The 15,841-nt window shown below is 34.2% G+C and overlaps 2 protein-coding genes across 2 annotated transcripts; both read left to right on the plus strand.

Moving 5' to 3' along the window:
* Positions 1-8,352: 8,352 nt before the first annotated feature.
* LOC136066259 (heavy metal-associated isoprenylated plant protein 47-like) lies at positions 8,353-8,871 on the plus strand. The gene is made up of 2 exons (XM_065770302.1): positions 8,353-8,437; positions 8,588-8,871. The coding sequence occupies exons 1-2, from the start codon at positions 8,353-8,355 to the stop codon at positions 8,869-8,871; spliced, it is 369 nt and encodes a 122-aa protein (XP_065626374.1).
* Positions 8,872-10,313: 1,442 nt separating this feature from the next.
* Positions 10,314-12,401, plus strand: LOC136066260 (uncharacterized). Its single transcript, XM_065770303.1, has 4 exons — positions 10,314-10,645; positions 10,696-11,099; positions 11,239-11,922; positions 12,049-12,401. The coding sequence occupies exons 1-4, from the start codon at positions 10,314-10,316 to the stop codon at positions 12,399-12,401; spliced, it is 1,773 nt and encodes a 590-aa protein (XP_065626375.1).
* Positions 12,402-15,841: the final 3,440 nt, after the last annotated feature.

Below are 15,841 nucleotides of genomic sequence, written 5' to 3' on the forward strand. Positions count from 1 at the left end.
CGTATTCAATCAAAACCCGCCATAAAGTAGAGTAGATCATTTTCAACGTGATTGGGACCAAAAAAAAAAAGCCAAAAGAAGAAGAAGTAAATAAAGTTCAAGGAAATTAATGAAAGAAAATCCTTTCAAAGGAGTTCAAAGAGTTCAAAAAAATATATTTTTTTGGTTGACTTGCTAAAAGTTTTTACTAGTGTAAGGAATAATTTTCTGAAAAATGTTAGAATCATAATTTTTACCACAATCTACTCATATAGTAAATTATGAGTAATAAAGTAAAAGTAGTGATTTCATAACTCTACTACTCATGACTTGTAGTAAATTATATCAAAAGGTGCGATAAAAATCGTAATCATATCATTACTCATCATTTTTTAGAGTGTTTGACATGGAGAAAATCTCATTTTGTTCATACTTCAAAATTCAAAGTCCATGCTTATCATTAAAACCTAAATAATTGCCACGTATTCAATCAAAACCCGCCATAAAGTAGAGTAGATCATTTTCAACGTGATTGGGACCAAAAAAAAAAAAACAAAAGAAGAAGAAGTAAATAAAGTTCACGGAAATTAATGAAAGAAAATCCTTTCAAAGGAGTTCAAAGAGTTCAAAAAAATATTTTTTTTTGGTTGACTTGCTAAAAGTTTTTACTAGTGTAAGGAATAATTTTCTGAAAAATGTTAGAATCATAATTTTTACTACAATTTATTCATATAGTAAGTTATGAGTAATAAAGAAAAAGTAGTGAATTCATAACTTTACTACTCATTACTTGTAGTAAGTTATATCAAAAGGTGCGATAAAAATCGTAATCATATATGATTACTCATCATTTTCTAGAGTGTTTGACATGGAGAAAATCTCATTTTGTGTTCATACTTCAAAATTCAAAGTCCATGCTTATCATTAAAACCTAAATAATTGCCACGTATTCAATCAAAACCCACCATAAAGTAGAGTAGATCATTTTCAACGTGATTGGGACAAAAAAAAAAAAACAAAAGAAGAAGAAGTAAATAAAGTTCACGGAAATTAATGAAAGAAAATCATTTCAAAGGTTTGAAAAATTCGTGAGTGTCTTGCTAAGGAAAGCAACATAATCGGGGAGCGTTAGAAAGCACGTGACGGGAAAAACTCTTTTGACGTAGCGTCGAATCATTTTCAGCCGGCAACCAATGAGTCACCGACACGTATAGTTTTGGTAATACGTGTCAGCTGAAGGCTGGTGATTGTAGCAGTCCCGAGACTCCGCAACGCGAGTGGGTCGGACAACCACTCGGGTACTGCATGCTGTGTCAGCTGAGCTCATTCTGTCTTCAGAAAACGACTATCAGCTTTGTTTTTCCTAGTCCTCCAAGGAGTCTCCACTACCAAAAACACCCCTTGGTTTAACCTATATTACAATGTTGCCATTATTTGATAAGGATATGGCTTTGTTCAAGTGCATTAGTGCAATGAAAGTATTTAATACACGTGTTTATATCGTATCCGGTTGAGTGCAATAGTGCATGGGACAAATACGATATAGACATGTGAAAATAGACATCGGTTTGTATGGTATCGAGTTTAGTGCATTTGATGCATTGGATTGCAACTTAACTCATTTTTTTTTTTAATTTCCTTTTTGTTTTAAGAGATTTGTTTTATTTATTTATTCTTTTTTGGTTTATTATATGGTGTTAACGAAAGTGAGAATGGCTCATAAAACCCAAAATGACAAAAACATAAACAAATCCCATTTTTTTGTTTGTTTATAATTTTGTATAGAATTGAAAACAATTTTAAACAATTATGAAAAAAGAGTAAGGCTTGGATCTAATGCTATGTGAATTGAATCTATTAGGATACGGATACGTGTCACTTTTCTAATTGGTCTAAAATCTAATGTATAGGACCACTTGACCCACTAAGAAGAAAAATCTTTTATTTTTTGGAAATAATAATAATAAACTATTTAAGGAAAAAAAATTATTTAGTTTTCCCATTGGGTTGAATACATGGTATTCCAACCAATACAAGTAAATCTTTGTAAGTTTTAGGCACTATGTGTACTCCTTAAAAATAGCTATTGATAAGAAATATGTTTGATCTTAGGAGGACCATATGACTAGCTTCTCATTCTAGCTATATTATATAAATTCTTTAAAAAAGAAGTTTAGATATGTTTTCGGCAAATTTTAAAACTTTATTACTTACTTCTCGTCATATGAATATTAGGTAATCTCAACACTACTATTAAATTTGCTCTCTTCTCCAAAAAAAAAAAACTATTAAATTTGCTTTATATGCACACATGTATATATACATAAATATGAATATATATAATTGGTTTTATCTCTCTGTTACGTATGTCACTCGTATACTCACCAATAAACAGATATTATTATGGTAAATTTGGTATTAGAAATGACAACTTCTACTAAAATACAATTGTTTTATACACATGTTATACACTTTTTTTTTTTTTTGACAAATTTGAAACCAAACGTATTTCGTACGTTAATCATGTGTATTATTGTAATTTGATAAAAAGATACTTACAGTTATAGCCTGTATGTGCAAAATGATTTCTTGGCAACCAAGTAACTATTTGAGTTTCAAGATAAGTATAAATAGAATCAGATAATTCATAATTCAGCTACAAACATTCAACTCTCTAGCTAGGCAGTCAAATTGTTCCTTTCAGGTGGTGAGTTTGCTGAGTGCTATTGAGTTACTTTGATTACCAAACTTCAAGAACTACAATCTCAATCAGGTAATATATAATTTCTCATCATTTTTCTTGCACAATAACCAGCATATATCGTTCATTGTATATACCATATACCAATCTCCATTTTTAATTTTCCATACGATTTCTTCTTAGAACATTCATGCAATCATGCTACATGAAGCTACTTGGTTTTTTGTTAGTGTTTTTTTTTTTTTTTTTTTTTAAATTAAAACTAAATAAAAAATTATGGGGTTTACCCTCGCAAATAATTTAGTATTAGTGACAGCTTTTTTTTACCATTACAAATAATAAACTTTTTGCGAGAGATTTTTAATCGTCTCTCGCAAATAATATGGAGGGAAAATTTCCCTCCAAAATATTAGTATTTGTGATGGCTATAACACATAATTGCGACAGCTTTTCTTGTTGGTCACAAATATTTCACATTTTACCAAGTATTTGCGAGGGTTTTATTTTGCCATTGCAAATAAGATTTTTTGAGAGGGCTTTTTGGGTCCGTCAAAAATTCTTGGTCGCTAATAGGCATTTTTTTTGTAGTGCATCAACCATCAGCCACAGCCACAGCCACCACCACCACCACCACCAGCAGAAAAAAAAATTAATTAATTAAAAAAAAAAACCAAACAAAATCACCAATCACAAACAAAATAAAAAAAAACCAATCACAGAGTTGGAGATGGAGGACTAGGAGGAGGCGTGGGTCGGAGACGTGTGGCTTGGGGCTTCGATCGGCGGTTGGGAAGGCTGGGACGACGTGGGTCTGAGGCGATCGGCAGCTGGGACGACTGGGACGGCGTATGACTGGGATGGCGTGGGTCTGAGGCTGGGACGGCGTGCGGCTGGGATGGCTAGGACGAGAGAGATGAGCTTCAGAGTCAGATGAGATGAGAGTGAACGAGAGAGAAGAATGAAAAGCTTTTGTGCAATGGATTATTTTGATAAAATGAAAAAAAAAGAGAAGAAGAAGAAGTTGTACCAGAGTGAGCTTGAGGTGGACGGGCCGGCGATGACAGTGAGCTTAAGAGGAGAGATGTGAGCTTGAGAGGAGAGATGACACTGAGCTTGAGAGAGTGAATGAGTGGTCTGACTGAGAGAGAGAGTGAAATGAAAAAAAAAAAAGGAAAAAGTTGTACCGGCGGTGAATAAAATATCATTATTTTTTTTTTTTAATTTTTTTGCTTCAATCTACAATGCACATCTATAAATAGATGTGCATTGTAACAATTCATCTAAAATATTTAAGTATAGCTCCACTGCTGTAGGGGTTTTTTTTTGTGTCTGTAGAGCTAAATTTTAGCAATATAGCATTATAGCTACACTGCTGTGAATGCTCTTAGAAATCACGAGCAAAGATTTGGTTGATACCAGTCTTAGAAATCAGGAGCAAGGATTTGGTGTGTTGTCATTATTTATGCAATTCCGTGGTCTGCAGAAACATGGTGTTGCTTTTGATATTTAGGGGTGTAATCGGTTCGGTTCGGTCGGTTTTTTTAGTTTTGGCCAACCGAAACTGAAATTTTCGGTTTGTGAAATTCTCAACCGAAACCGACCGAGCTTTGGTCCACTTGGATGATGGCATATGCTTGGGAAACCATGTCTAGAAGAAAAGAAAGAAGAGTAGTTCATTTCTCATTCATTATTGGTTTAATTGCGTTCCATCAATCGTATTCAATTCATATTGTAATTATTATTTATGGATAAAAGTAAAAAGCAATGCAAACAAGAGAGATACATGGCTGATGTGTGAGGCTCTCACTGGTTTCTAACTTGCAGTATTCATATGTGAATGTAGCAAGCGGACATGGTCGTTTTCAAAAAACTACAATGATCACATATATATATCCTTGTCTAGATTAACAGCTAATATCTGAATAATCAGCTGTACTTATAGTCTGTTCAAAAAGTTTCTAAAAAATAAATGTTTGCTAATAAATATAAATAAATGACTTTTATATATATATATATATATATATAAAATCAAGTCCTCTATCCTTCTTGAGGCGATGGAGATGTATTCTAGTAAATTATCAGAGCTTGGTTTCTATATAAATCATTGATGTTATTTTTCTCTAGTCATTGAGAAATTCAAATCTATGTTTAGTTGTTTCTTATTCGACAATAAGGACAATTTAGCCACACTTGAAATTGTAGGTTGATTGTTGGTGGAATGTGTGTTACATATTATTCCCTAACAATTACGAAGAACCCGAGTGTCTAGATATATAGTTTGGGCTCACTTATTTTGGCCAGTTGTGTGTACACAAAGACGCCTTTTGAAGTAACCTTAGCTACACACAAACACAAAATGGGACCAATTCAGATAAATCAAGGAAAATGATTTACTTTCATGATTTCTATAGAAAAGGCCAAAAGACTTTTCATTTGAAGGTGTTAAGAGTCCAGCATGCAATAATAATTAAAACTAGCTAGCATGAAATAGACAGTAGTGTTGAATATATTTTCCATTTTATAAATGTAAATTCTTAGGTTCATCCCAATTTGAAGTTTATGCATTTGCCCAATGAATTTATATGCTCTCTCTTTTGTTCTATTAAAAATTTTCACTCATCATTAATTGTTCTTAACTATGCTTTGTCAACCACATCTCTGTCTTACTGCATGCATATGTGCTATGTACCTAATTTAGAATTAATGGGTATTTGAGTCTCCAAAAAAGAAAATAATAACAAATTAATGGGTCTTTATGAGACGTTTATAAGAACCAAATATTATTAATTACTTTAAGAAAAGGGATATATTTTAGGCTCTTAAAATCAAACATCACATAGAGCTAATTATGTAAAATTTATGTTTGAAGTTTTCATAGAAAAGAAGGTTTTTGAATTTTGATTGTGGACGTATCATAGAAGCTATATAAATTTACACGGGAGTTATGAAAAGGTTGGAATGACATTAGAGATACCCAATCTCTCATTTTATTTAATTATTATTTTTGCCAATTCATGGCATCGATACAGAATAATGCTTAAAGCGGCAACTTTTCCACCTTCACTATAGAAAGATACAAATATGGCAGTGGGGATGAGAATCACCAATTACCTGTAATACTCTATATATGCTATGCTCAATGAACTTTATATATGCTATGTTCAATGAAGCATTGTGGTTCTTCATGTCAAATATGAACTGAATGGCGAAAGAGACTACACTATACCAATGTATAAATGCATAGGAGATGCCAGTTTGGTTCCCCCATTTTCAGTAGGTTTTCTGTTTTAATTTTCTGTTTTTTATAGGCCCCGTCAAACAAAAGCCTCTCTCTCTCTCTCTCTCTTGAGTTCTATTTTATTTTATATTTTTTTTTTTGGGGGATCTCTCTCTCTCTCTCTCTCTCTCTCTCTCTCTTGAGTTCTATTTTATTTTATATTTTTTTTTTTGGGGGTTCTAAACCGATTGGGTTTGGTGATGGTGAATCTAGGCTGTGACTATGAATGTGGGTGGTGGTAATTAATGTAGACATATGGCTTGAATTGAGGAATATCCACGATGGGCTTAAAAATAGGATTTTAGTCGATTTGTACCATTGGTGGTGCAATGGTGCTGATGGTGGTGGTTTTGGGTTTGCTATTTGGTGGTGCATTCTAACTTATCGTTGAGTTTGTTTGTGATGATGGGGATAGAGGTGGGTTTTGGTTTGCTGTGTTGGTGGAATTCTTTACCTGCGGTGTGGGTGTGGTGGTGAATTTTTAATTGAAAAATAGGTAAAAAATAAAAATAGTAACAAGTTAGACCAGAAACCTGGTGCCAAACAATACAACTTGTTTTTTGGGTTGGAAAAGTGGGTTTTGAGAACAAAAATGGGAACACCTAGAAAACAAATTTTTGAAAATGAAAATTGGCTATATCATAGAAAGATACAAATATACAAATATGGCAGTGGGGATGAGAATCACTAATTACCTATAATACTCTATATATGCTATTCTCGTTTTTGTCTTTTTTTTTTTTTGGAAAGAAGAATTAACGTGTCCATTTTTAAATTTGGCTATATCATAAGTCTTAAAAATTGACTTGTTCATTTTTAAATAGAAAAAAAAAATTGAAATTTATAGGTTATATTGTGTAATTAGTTACTAATATTCGCATTTATTGTGACGCCAATATATAAGCATTAAAATTGATAATACTTGCAATAACCCTCAGCAAACTGTTCATTCATACAAGCCTCCAAAGAGGCCTATAAATATCAGTGTTAACTAGCGCGTCAAACTTCAAAACAAAAATGGTACTCTCTGTCTCTATCCCCAACCTTGAAATACCATCCTCTCCCACATGGTGAGAGGCTTTGGTCCATCACCATATATTATCATTTCTAACAAACCCAGACCAAGACCATTGAAGGTATGCAATTGGAAAGGTTATGCTAGAAACGCACTACAATTACAAACACCATGTGAACCTCTTTACTATATATAGTTGTAGTAGTTGCGAGATTAGGTAATAGGGACCCCTACTATATATGATTCATCCTTTTGCTCTATCGTGGAATCTTTTCTTAACCGTGTGCTCACAATTTGGTTTTCGGAAATCTAATGAAGAGTGGTCTCATAATTTCAAGTTCATTAATAGAATATTAGTTTTCTTTTTAATGATATTATGTTTATAACAAATTTTAGGCTAATTTGCAAACGATAACCCTAAAGTTTGAGAGTATTTTGATTTTACACCCTAAAATTTCAAAATTTGTATTTTTACTCCTTGAAATTCGTTTGCATCCCAAAATTTTTACTCCTTGAAATTCGTTTTGATTTTACACTCCAAAATTTCAAAATTCGTTTGCATTAATAGTCACTCCATCCATATATTTTTTTGAAGTGCTACATAAGTTTACTATGCGTGTTTAGTTCATCCAATAAAATAATACTACATTTTTTTTTATGTCATGTGACTTTTAATTTTTTTTCTTTTTTTAGGCTACAAAAATTAGATTACATCATTTTATTGAACAAATTAAACACCATGACAAGTTTATGTGGCACTTTTTTGCTAATAAGGATGGAAAGGCAATTGATGCAAATAGAATAGAACTTCAAGGGATAAATTTCAAAGTCTGAAACTTTATGGTGTAAAACCTAAACACCCCCAAATTTTAAAGGTGTAATGTGCAATTTACCCAAATTTTATTAATCTATAAGTCCTATATAAATTGATCTAATTTTGAAGTTTATATGTTGTATTGTTTAATTTGACAGTAGTAACATTTACTGTGATATCATTTATAACATTTTTTATTTAAATTGATAATAATTTTAACATTTTCCTTTAATTGCAAAGATAAACACGTTACAATGAAACATGAATTCCGTATGGTCCTCTTGACTTCCTATAGCCCTCGGCAAACTGTTCACTTGGAGGCCTATAAATAGCAGACCTCCAAATTCTATTCTCTCCCACAAGTTGATTGGCTTTTTGGTCCATCATTTCTAACAAACCAAGAGCATGAAGGTATGCAATCGGAAAAAGTTTATTTGCTAGGAATGCACTGACGGCTCAACTTTCTAATAGAAAATAAGTATTTGCTACTTCAAAATTGCATCAATATTTATATATGATTTATTTATGTTTTCTTTCTTAAGCAAACGGTGGTCATCAGGGTGTCCATGGATGGGCAGAGGGGTTTTTTTCGCATTAAGAAAGGCGATGAGGCCCGTAAAAAAGCAATGAAGATAGCACTCGGCATTTCAGGTAACAAATTAAACCACGTACGTCCGTAGTTGTATCACAAAATTTGGAACATTTTTTTACAATTACAAATACTACTTGATCCTCTTTTTAACTATGTATAGTTGTACTTGTACTTAAAATTATTTTACAAGTTACATTGGACATGTTCAGGGGTGGAATCAGCATGTTTTAAAGGTCAAGACAAGGACCAAATAGAGGTAAAAGGCGAGGGGATTGATACAGCTAAACTTGCAATGTTGCTAAGGAAGAAAGTAGGGTATGCGAGCATAGTAAGCGTTGCAGAAGACAAAGAAGAAACGGAGAAAGAAGAGGAAACGAAGATACAGTACATGGCTGGGACTCATAGTCATGGATATAATTTGCCTCCATACGCATTGCTATTCTGTGAGATTAGAGAGCCCTGTCATGACACATATGCTTGCACCATCTTGTAATTTTCATTTCATCTTTAATTGGTGTTTACAAGGCTTTGTCCACCATATATCTCGTCTCACTTAGAATTAATGGGTCTTTATGAGATGTTTATAAGAACCAAATATTATTACTTAAATAAAAAGTGCTCATTGATATGTTCAAATAAGGCAAAGTTGGAAAGATGATTTGTAAAGCGCACACAAAAGGGAAGATATTAAAAAATTAGAGACTGCCCTTAGCAAGGGACAAATGCAGATCAAAATAGTTGATTTATGATATGAGAGATAGAGGGAAAATATGTGCCGAAAGGATCTTAAATCTGGAATGTTAATTTAGGCTTTTAAAATTAGGAAAAAAATTTTTGTATCAAATGATACCATGTCATCTATATCAAAATCAAATAAACGAAAGACATGTATGCAAAAATAACTATCTACTAACACGTCTTTTAGTTGTTAGTTGGTAGTTGTTTTTCATTAACATATCTCACACTTATTGTATTTTGATACCGCTAACATAATATTATTTATTTATTTTTTTTTTTTTTGATAAGAAAAGATCACTTTTATTTAAANAAGCATGGCAGTCGACAGTTTTTCGATAATGAAGTGCATGGAGCTGTGTCGGAGTCGATTAGAAGTATGGAACAAGGTGGAGTTTGGGCACGTGGGAAGGAAGATTAATGATCTTCAAAAACGACTACAATGGCTGGAATCCCAACCGGCTTCTCCAGCAATTAGTAGTGCAATGAGGGAGACACGGGTAGACTTAAATTGTTGGCTGGACAGAGAATCAGACATGTGGTTTCAACGGTCTCGTGTGAACTGGTTTCAAGCAGGTGATCAGAACACTCGGTACTTCCATGCACGGGCTTCTTCACGTCATAAGAAGAATTCCATTATTGGGATGCTGGATTCGAATGGCATATGGCAGGAGGATGAACAAAAAATAGAAGACATTGTGACTAGTCATTATAGCGCGCTTTTTTGCTCTTCTGGACCAACGGACTTTACTGAGTTATTGGCTGCCATTCAACCACGTGTATCCACTTCAACGAACCAGATGCTCAACAGGACCTTTCAAGACAGTGAAGTTTTTTCTGCCCTAAAACAAATGTATCCTCTCAAGTCTCCTGGACTGGATGGCATGCCTCCTTTGTTTTTCCAACACTTTTGGCCTTCGATTGGAAACTTGGCTACGAAGATGGTACTGGATTTTTAAATTTTGGTATTGCTCCTCCCATGTTTAATGATACGCATGTTGTTTTAATTCCAAAGAATAAAGATCCCAAAAACATTTCTGATTATCGCCCAATTGGTTTATGTAATGTGATCTTTAAAATTGCTTCTAAAGTGATTGCTAACAGGCTCAAAAAAGTTCTCCCCTCTATCATTAGTGATACACAGAGTGCCTTTGTGCATGGAGGTTAATTACAGATAATGTCCTGGTGGCGTTTGAGGCTATGCATATTAGCCAGAAAAAGGCCGGGAGGAAGGGAGAGATGGCATTGAAACTTGATATGAGCAAGGCATATGACCGTGTTGAATGGGTGTGCTTGGAGAAGATCATGGAGAAATCGGGATTTGATTTTAGATGGCGGAGTTTGATCATGAGATGTGTGACTACAGTTTCATACTCTTTCCGAATTAATGGGAAGATTAGCAAGTCTATTCAGCCTTCAAGGGGATTGCGCCAAGGTGATCCTTTATCACCATATCTTTTCCTCATTGTGGCTGAAGGTCTCTCTGCTTTGATTAAGAAGTCAGTGGAGGAAGGGGCTCTAGAGGTTTTTCGGTATGCAGGAGGGGTCCTACACTCTCACAGTTGTTCTTTGTCGATGATAGCCTTATATTTTGTAAGGCCACCCTCTCCGATTGTGATTCTTTACAACGGATTTTCCAAGTGTATGAAAAGGCATCAGGTCAACAACTCAATCGTGCTAAGACGTCTCTGTTTTTTAGCACCAACACCTCAAGAGAGATTCAGGAGGATATTAAGAATAGGTTTGGAGCACAAGTTATTAAGCAACATGAAAAATATTTGGGATTGCCATCCCTAGTGGGGAGAAACAAAAGAGCCAGTTTTAATGATATAAAAGATAAACTTTCCAAGAAGTTGGCCGGTTGGAAAGGTAAACTACTTTCGAAGGCGGGAAAGGAGGTATTGATTAAAGCGGTGGCCCAAGCCATCCCAACGTATACCATGAGTTGTTTCAATATCCCGGATTCTCTTTGTGATGAGCTTACAAGTATGATTAGGCAATTTTGGTGGGGCAACGAGGTGAGGAAAAGAAGATGGCTTGGTTGAGTTGGGATAAGTTGTGTGAACCGAAGGAGTGTGGTGGATGGGATTCAAAGATTTAAAATTTTTCAACTTGGCCTTGCTAGCTAAACAAGGTTGGCGGCTTCAAAATGGCCACAATTCTCTTCTCTTCCGGGTCCTCAAGGCTAAATATTTTCCTAACGGTGATTTTCTTAACGCTACTCTTGGCAGCAATCCCTCTTATACTTGGCGTAGTATTTTTTCGGCACAATACATTGTCAAGCAGGGTGTTCGTTGGAGGGTTGGAAATGGCAAGGATATACGTATATGGGGGGATAAATGGTTGCCTCGGGGATCAAGTTATGAAGTTATTTCCCCCAGAATCTTCCTGCATCAGGATACTAGGGTAAGTGAGCTTATCCATTCAGTGAGGAAAACATGGAATGTAGAGGTGATTTGCCAAATCTTTCTACCGGTTGATGCCGATACTATTCTGGGTATTCCGTTGAGTATTAGACTGCCTGGGGATCGAATTATTTGGGCAGAAACTAATAATGGCTGCTTTACAGTTCGTAGTGCCTATTGGGTGGCCATGAAAAGCCATCGTAATGCACAGAATGCTACGGTTTCTTCAGACGGCTTGCTTCGAGCTTTTGGAGAAAATTATGGCGTCTTCCCATCCCTCACAAGGTTCTCACTTCGCGTGGAGGCCTGCCGTAATATTCTTCCCACAAAAGACCTGTTGTTTCAACGTAAAGTTCTCACGGACAACCGTTGTGATGAATGTGGTTCTGCTACCGAATCTACGGGTCACCTGTTTTGGTCCTGTTCTAGAGCATAGCTCGTCTGGAGTTGCTCGAAGCTTCCTAGTTCACTCAGGTCGGGTCAGTTTCATTCTTTTTTTGATCTGTTGTGGTTCTTGTTAATGATTGAAGCATTTGAGGAAGAGAAGGTGGCTATGGTGGTCACAATCGCTTGGTCATTATGGAGTAACCGTAACTCAGTCCGACATGGGAGTCCTAAGAAAACTCCTGAAGCTATTGTTCAATGGGCTGCTCACTATCTGCAGGATTTTGCAGCAGCGACGGTTTCCTCATCAGTCATTCCTGAGCCCGTTTCGGTCACTTGGTCCCCACCACCACCATCTGTGCTCAAGATTAACGTGGATGGCGCTTTAGACAAGTCCAGATGTTCCGCGGGAATTGGTGTTGTGATAAGGGATGAGGCTGGGCGCATCGTGGCAGCTATGGGCAAACAGTGTCATGTTCCTTTGGGCCCTAGAAGTTGAGGCAAAAGCTTTTGAAACTGGCCTTCAACTAGCGTGGGATTTGGGACTTCAAAATGTGATTTTGGAAGGAGACTCGTTGGTGATGGTACGTGCACTCTGTGGACAGTCCGTCCCTCCCTCTTCTGTTGACTCTTTGTGCCTTGGGATCCAGATGATCAGCTCGGAATTTCATTTGGTTAATGTTTCTCATGTTCGGAGGCAGGGGAATCGACCTGCCCACTCTTTAGCTAAGTTTGCTCTTAACTTAGATGACTCATGTGTCTGGATTGGAGAGCCTCCTCTTTGTATTGCACAAGAGCTCTTCCAGGATTCTATTACTGTTTCTCATGTTTAAATAAAAGTGATCTTTTCTTATCTTGCATAAACTAATTGGTTTTCAAAAAAATTCAAACAGCATAAGCTACGTTGCTTGCTAGCATCACTTTCCAATACCACCTTAATAATCACCTCCACTCCCAAGTTTAGACTTCAATCCAAAACACAATGACATCCTCCTTCTACTTCTTCAATTCATTCTCTGCAACTGCATCTTCTCATTACAAAAACAAGAATAGAAAATGCCTGTTGAGCTAACCTGACCCAACCCCATGCTGAGTTTGATTTTTGTATGTGGGGTTGTTTTTTGGGTTGTGTTTGGCTGTTATGAAACAGTAATAAAATTTGGGGGATATTTTTAAAAAACTCATCTTTTCAAATTTTTGTTTTTGTTTTTCTGACGTGCATTTTTTTATTCTTAAAATTACTGATGTGGTTTTAGTATGTAGTAATTAAATATATATTTTTTTCTTTTATTATCCAAGTGTGTGCCAACTATGCACACCATTTGTCACGTAGGCATTTTTCATTAATGAGTCAACAATAAGGACCAAATTAACTGCAAGTTGAAAATAATAAAGAACAAATTGATTATTACCAAAATGTAAGGACTAAATTGATTTTGAATCCAAAATATAATGACCAAAATGGTGTTTTTGCCTATATATATATATTTAATTAAGAAAAAAAAATTAAGTCCTTTTATTGGTCAATAAAATGCATTAAAAAGGTCCTATTGTATTCCAAAATACAAAAAATTTAAATAAATAAAAAAACAAAAATAGTCAAAATTCAGCTAATAAAATTAAATAATAAGAGACAAATTAATTAACTCATTCTTGAAATTTGCTAAAATCAAAATTAATATAAAAAAAATTCATCAATAATACAACATAAATGTCTTGGAATATGCCAGAGGTTATAAATTTCTATAAAAAAAAATACAGAAAACAGAAAAAATCAAATAGTCTCTCATTTCTATATCTCTGTATCTCTCTATCTATATTCTCACCTTTCTTTTCTTCATCTTGAATCCTTGATCTTTTTTATAAGCTTTCTTTCATTCAATCATTCTTTGCAAGAGCTTCACTACCTTCATGGTGGTGGACGATGTGTGCTGCTGCCATGTGATGGTGGAGCTTGAACCCAAATCTAGGCAAGTACAAACCCATATCTAAAAGAGAGAGAAAATAAACGGGCATGAGAGAGAGAAAGAGAGAACACTTTAGTTGATGTACCGAAGAATGGAATTTGCATAAACTAATTGGTTTTCAAAAAAATTCAAACAGCATAAGCTACGTTGCTTGCTAGCATCACTTTCCAATACCACCTTAATAATCACCTCCACTCCCAAGTTTAGACTTCAATCCAAAACACAATGACATCCTCCTTCTACTTCTTCAATTCATTCTCAGCAACTGCATCTTCTCATTACAAAAACAAGAATAGAAAATGCCTATTGAGCTAACCTGACCCAACCCCATGCTGAGTTTGATTTTTGTATGTGGGGTTGTTTTTTGGGTTGTGTTTGGCTGTTATGAAACACTAATAAAATTTGGGGGATATTTTTAAAAAACTCATCTTTTCAAATTTTTTGTTTTTGTTTTTCTGACGTGCATTTTTTTATTCTTAAAATTACTGATGTGGTTTTAGTATGTAGTAATTAAATATATATTTTTTCTTTTATTATCCAAGTGTGTGCCAACTATGCACACCATTTGTCACGTAGGCATTTTTCATTAATGAGTTAACAGTAAGGACCAAATTAACTGCAAGTTGAAAATAACAAAGACCAAATTGATTACTACCAAAATGTAAGGACTAAATTGACTTTGACTCCAAAATATAATGACCAAAATGGTGTTTTTGCCTATATATATATATATATATTTAATTAAGAAAAAAAAAATTAAGTCCTTTTATTGGTCAATAAAATGCATTAAAAAGGTCCTATTGTATTCCAAAATACAAAAAATTTAAATAAATAAAAAAAACAAAAATAGTCAAAATTCAGCTAATAAAATTAAATAATAAGAGACAAATTCATTAACTCATTCTTGAAATTTGCTAAAATCAAAATTAATATCAAAAAAATTCATCAATAATACAACATAAATGTCTTGGAATATGCCAGAGGTTATAAATTTCTATTAAAAAAAATACAGAAAACAGAAAAAATCAAATAGTCTCTCATTTCTATATCTCTGTATCTCTCTATCTATATTCTCACCTTTCTTTTCTTCATCTTGAATCCTTGATCTTTTTTATAAGCTTTCTTTCATTCAATCATTCTTTGCAAGAGCTTCACTACCTTCATGGTGGTGGACGATGTGTGCTGCTGCCATGTGCGGGCATATCAACTTCTTAAATTAGCATATCAACTTACATATGAACCCATGAAAATTTGCAATTTGAATTTTTTTAACAACTCATGTGTAAGATGGTAGACTAATTTGATAATACAGAAACATTATTGTGGTATGCCTATATACGAAGTCGTAGACTAATTTAGAAATGTTGTTAATAGAAAATTTTAACATTGCAGAAAAGAAAGGAAAAGATAAAAAGGAATGCCTTTACACGTGGAATGAGGAAACATCCCCCAAAATTCATTCTTTGCAATATATTGACCCAATGTATTAGCTTAAATAACATGTTTCATAACATTTTATTTTGTGGCAAGTGAATTATTTGGTGAAAAACCAAAGAGTCTAAATTCAATTAAATTGTAAATCATATATGGGCAATAAACTATTACATATTTTAGAAATGTATGGTTTAAGAAAATGTAAACTAATATCATGTATAATTTGAACGATGTAATTGTGATTATTTTTAATTGTACCCGTGCATATGCACAGGGTTACACACTAGTAATAATAATAGCAGTAATACAATAATAATCCTATTTATTTTGAAAATGGATTATGAAGTGTATTGGAAAGTGAACTCTCTCTTTGAAATTACTCTTTGGTTTTCAAATCACTCTTCTTATGAAAAATTGACTTACAAATTATGATCACTCTCTCTCTCTCTCTCTCTCTTTGAGAGAGAGAGAGAATTTCAACCTAAAGTATCCACTCCTGATAATAACTCTTTTATTATCAAATCAAGACACCAGTCGA

The sequence above is a fragment of the Quercus suber genome, unplaced genomic scaffold (genome assembly GCF_002906115.3).
Source record: "Quercus suber isolate HL8 unplaced genomic scaffold, Cork oak 2.0 scaffold_29, whole genome shotgun sequence".
In the NCBI taxonomy this organism is placed as follows: Eukaryota; Viridiplantae; Streptophyta; class Magnoliopsida; order Fagales; family Fagaceae; genus Quercus; species Quercus suber.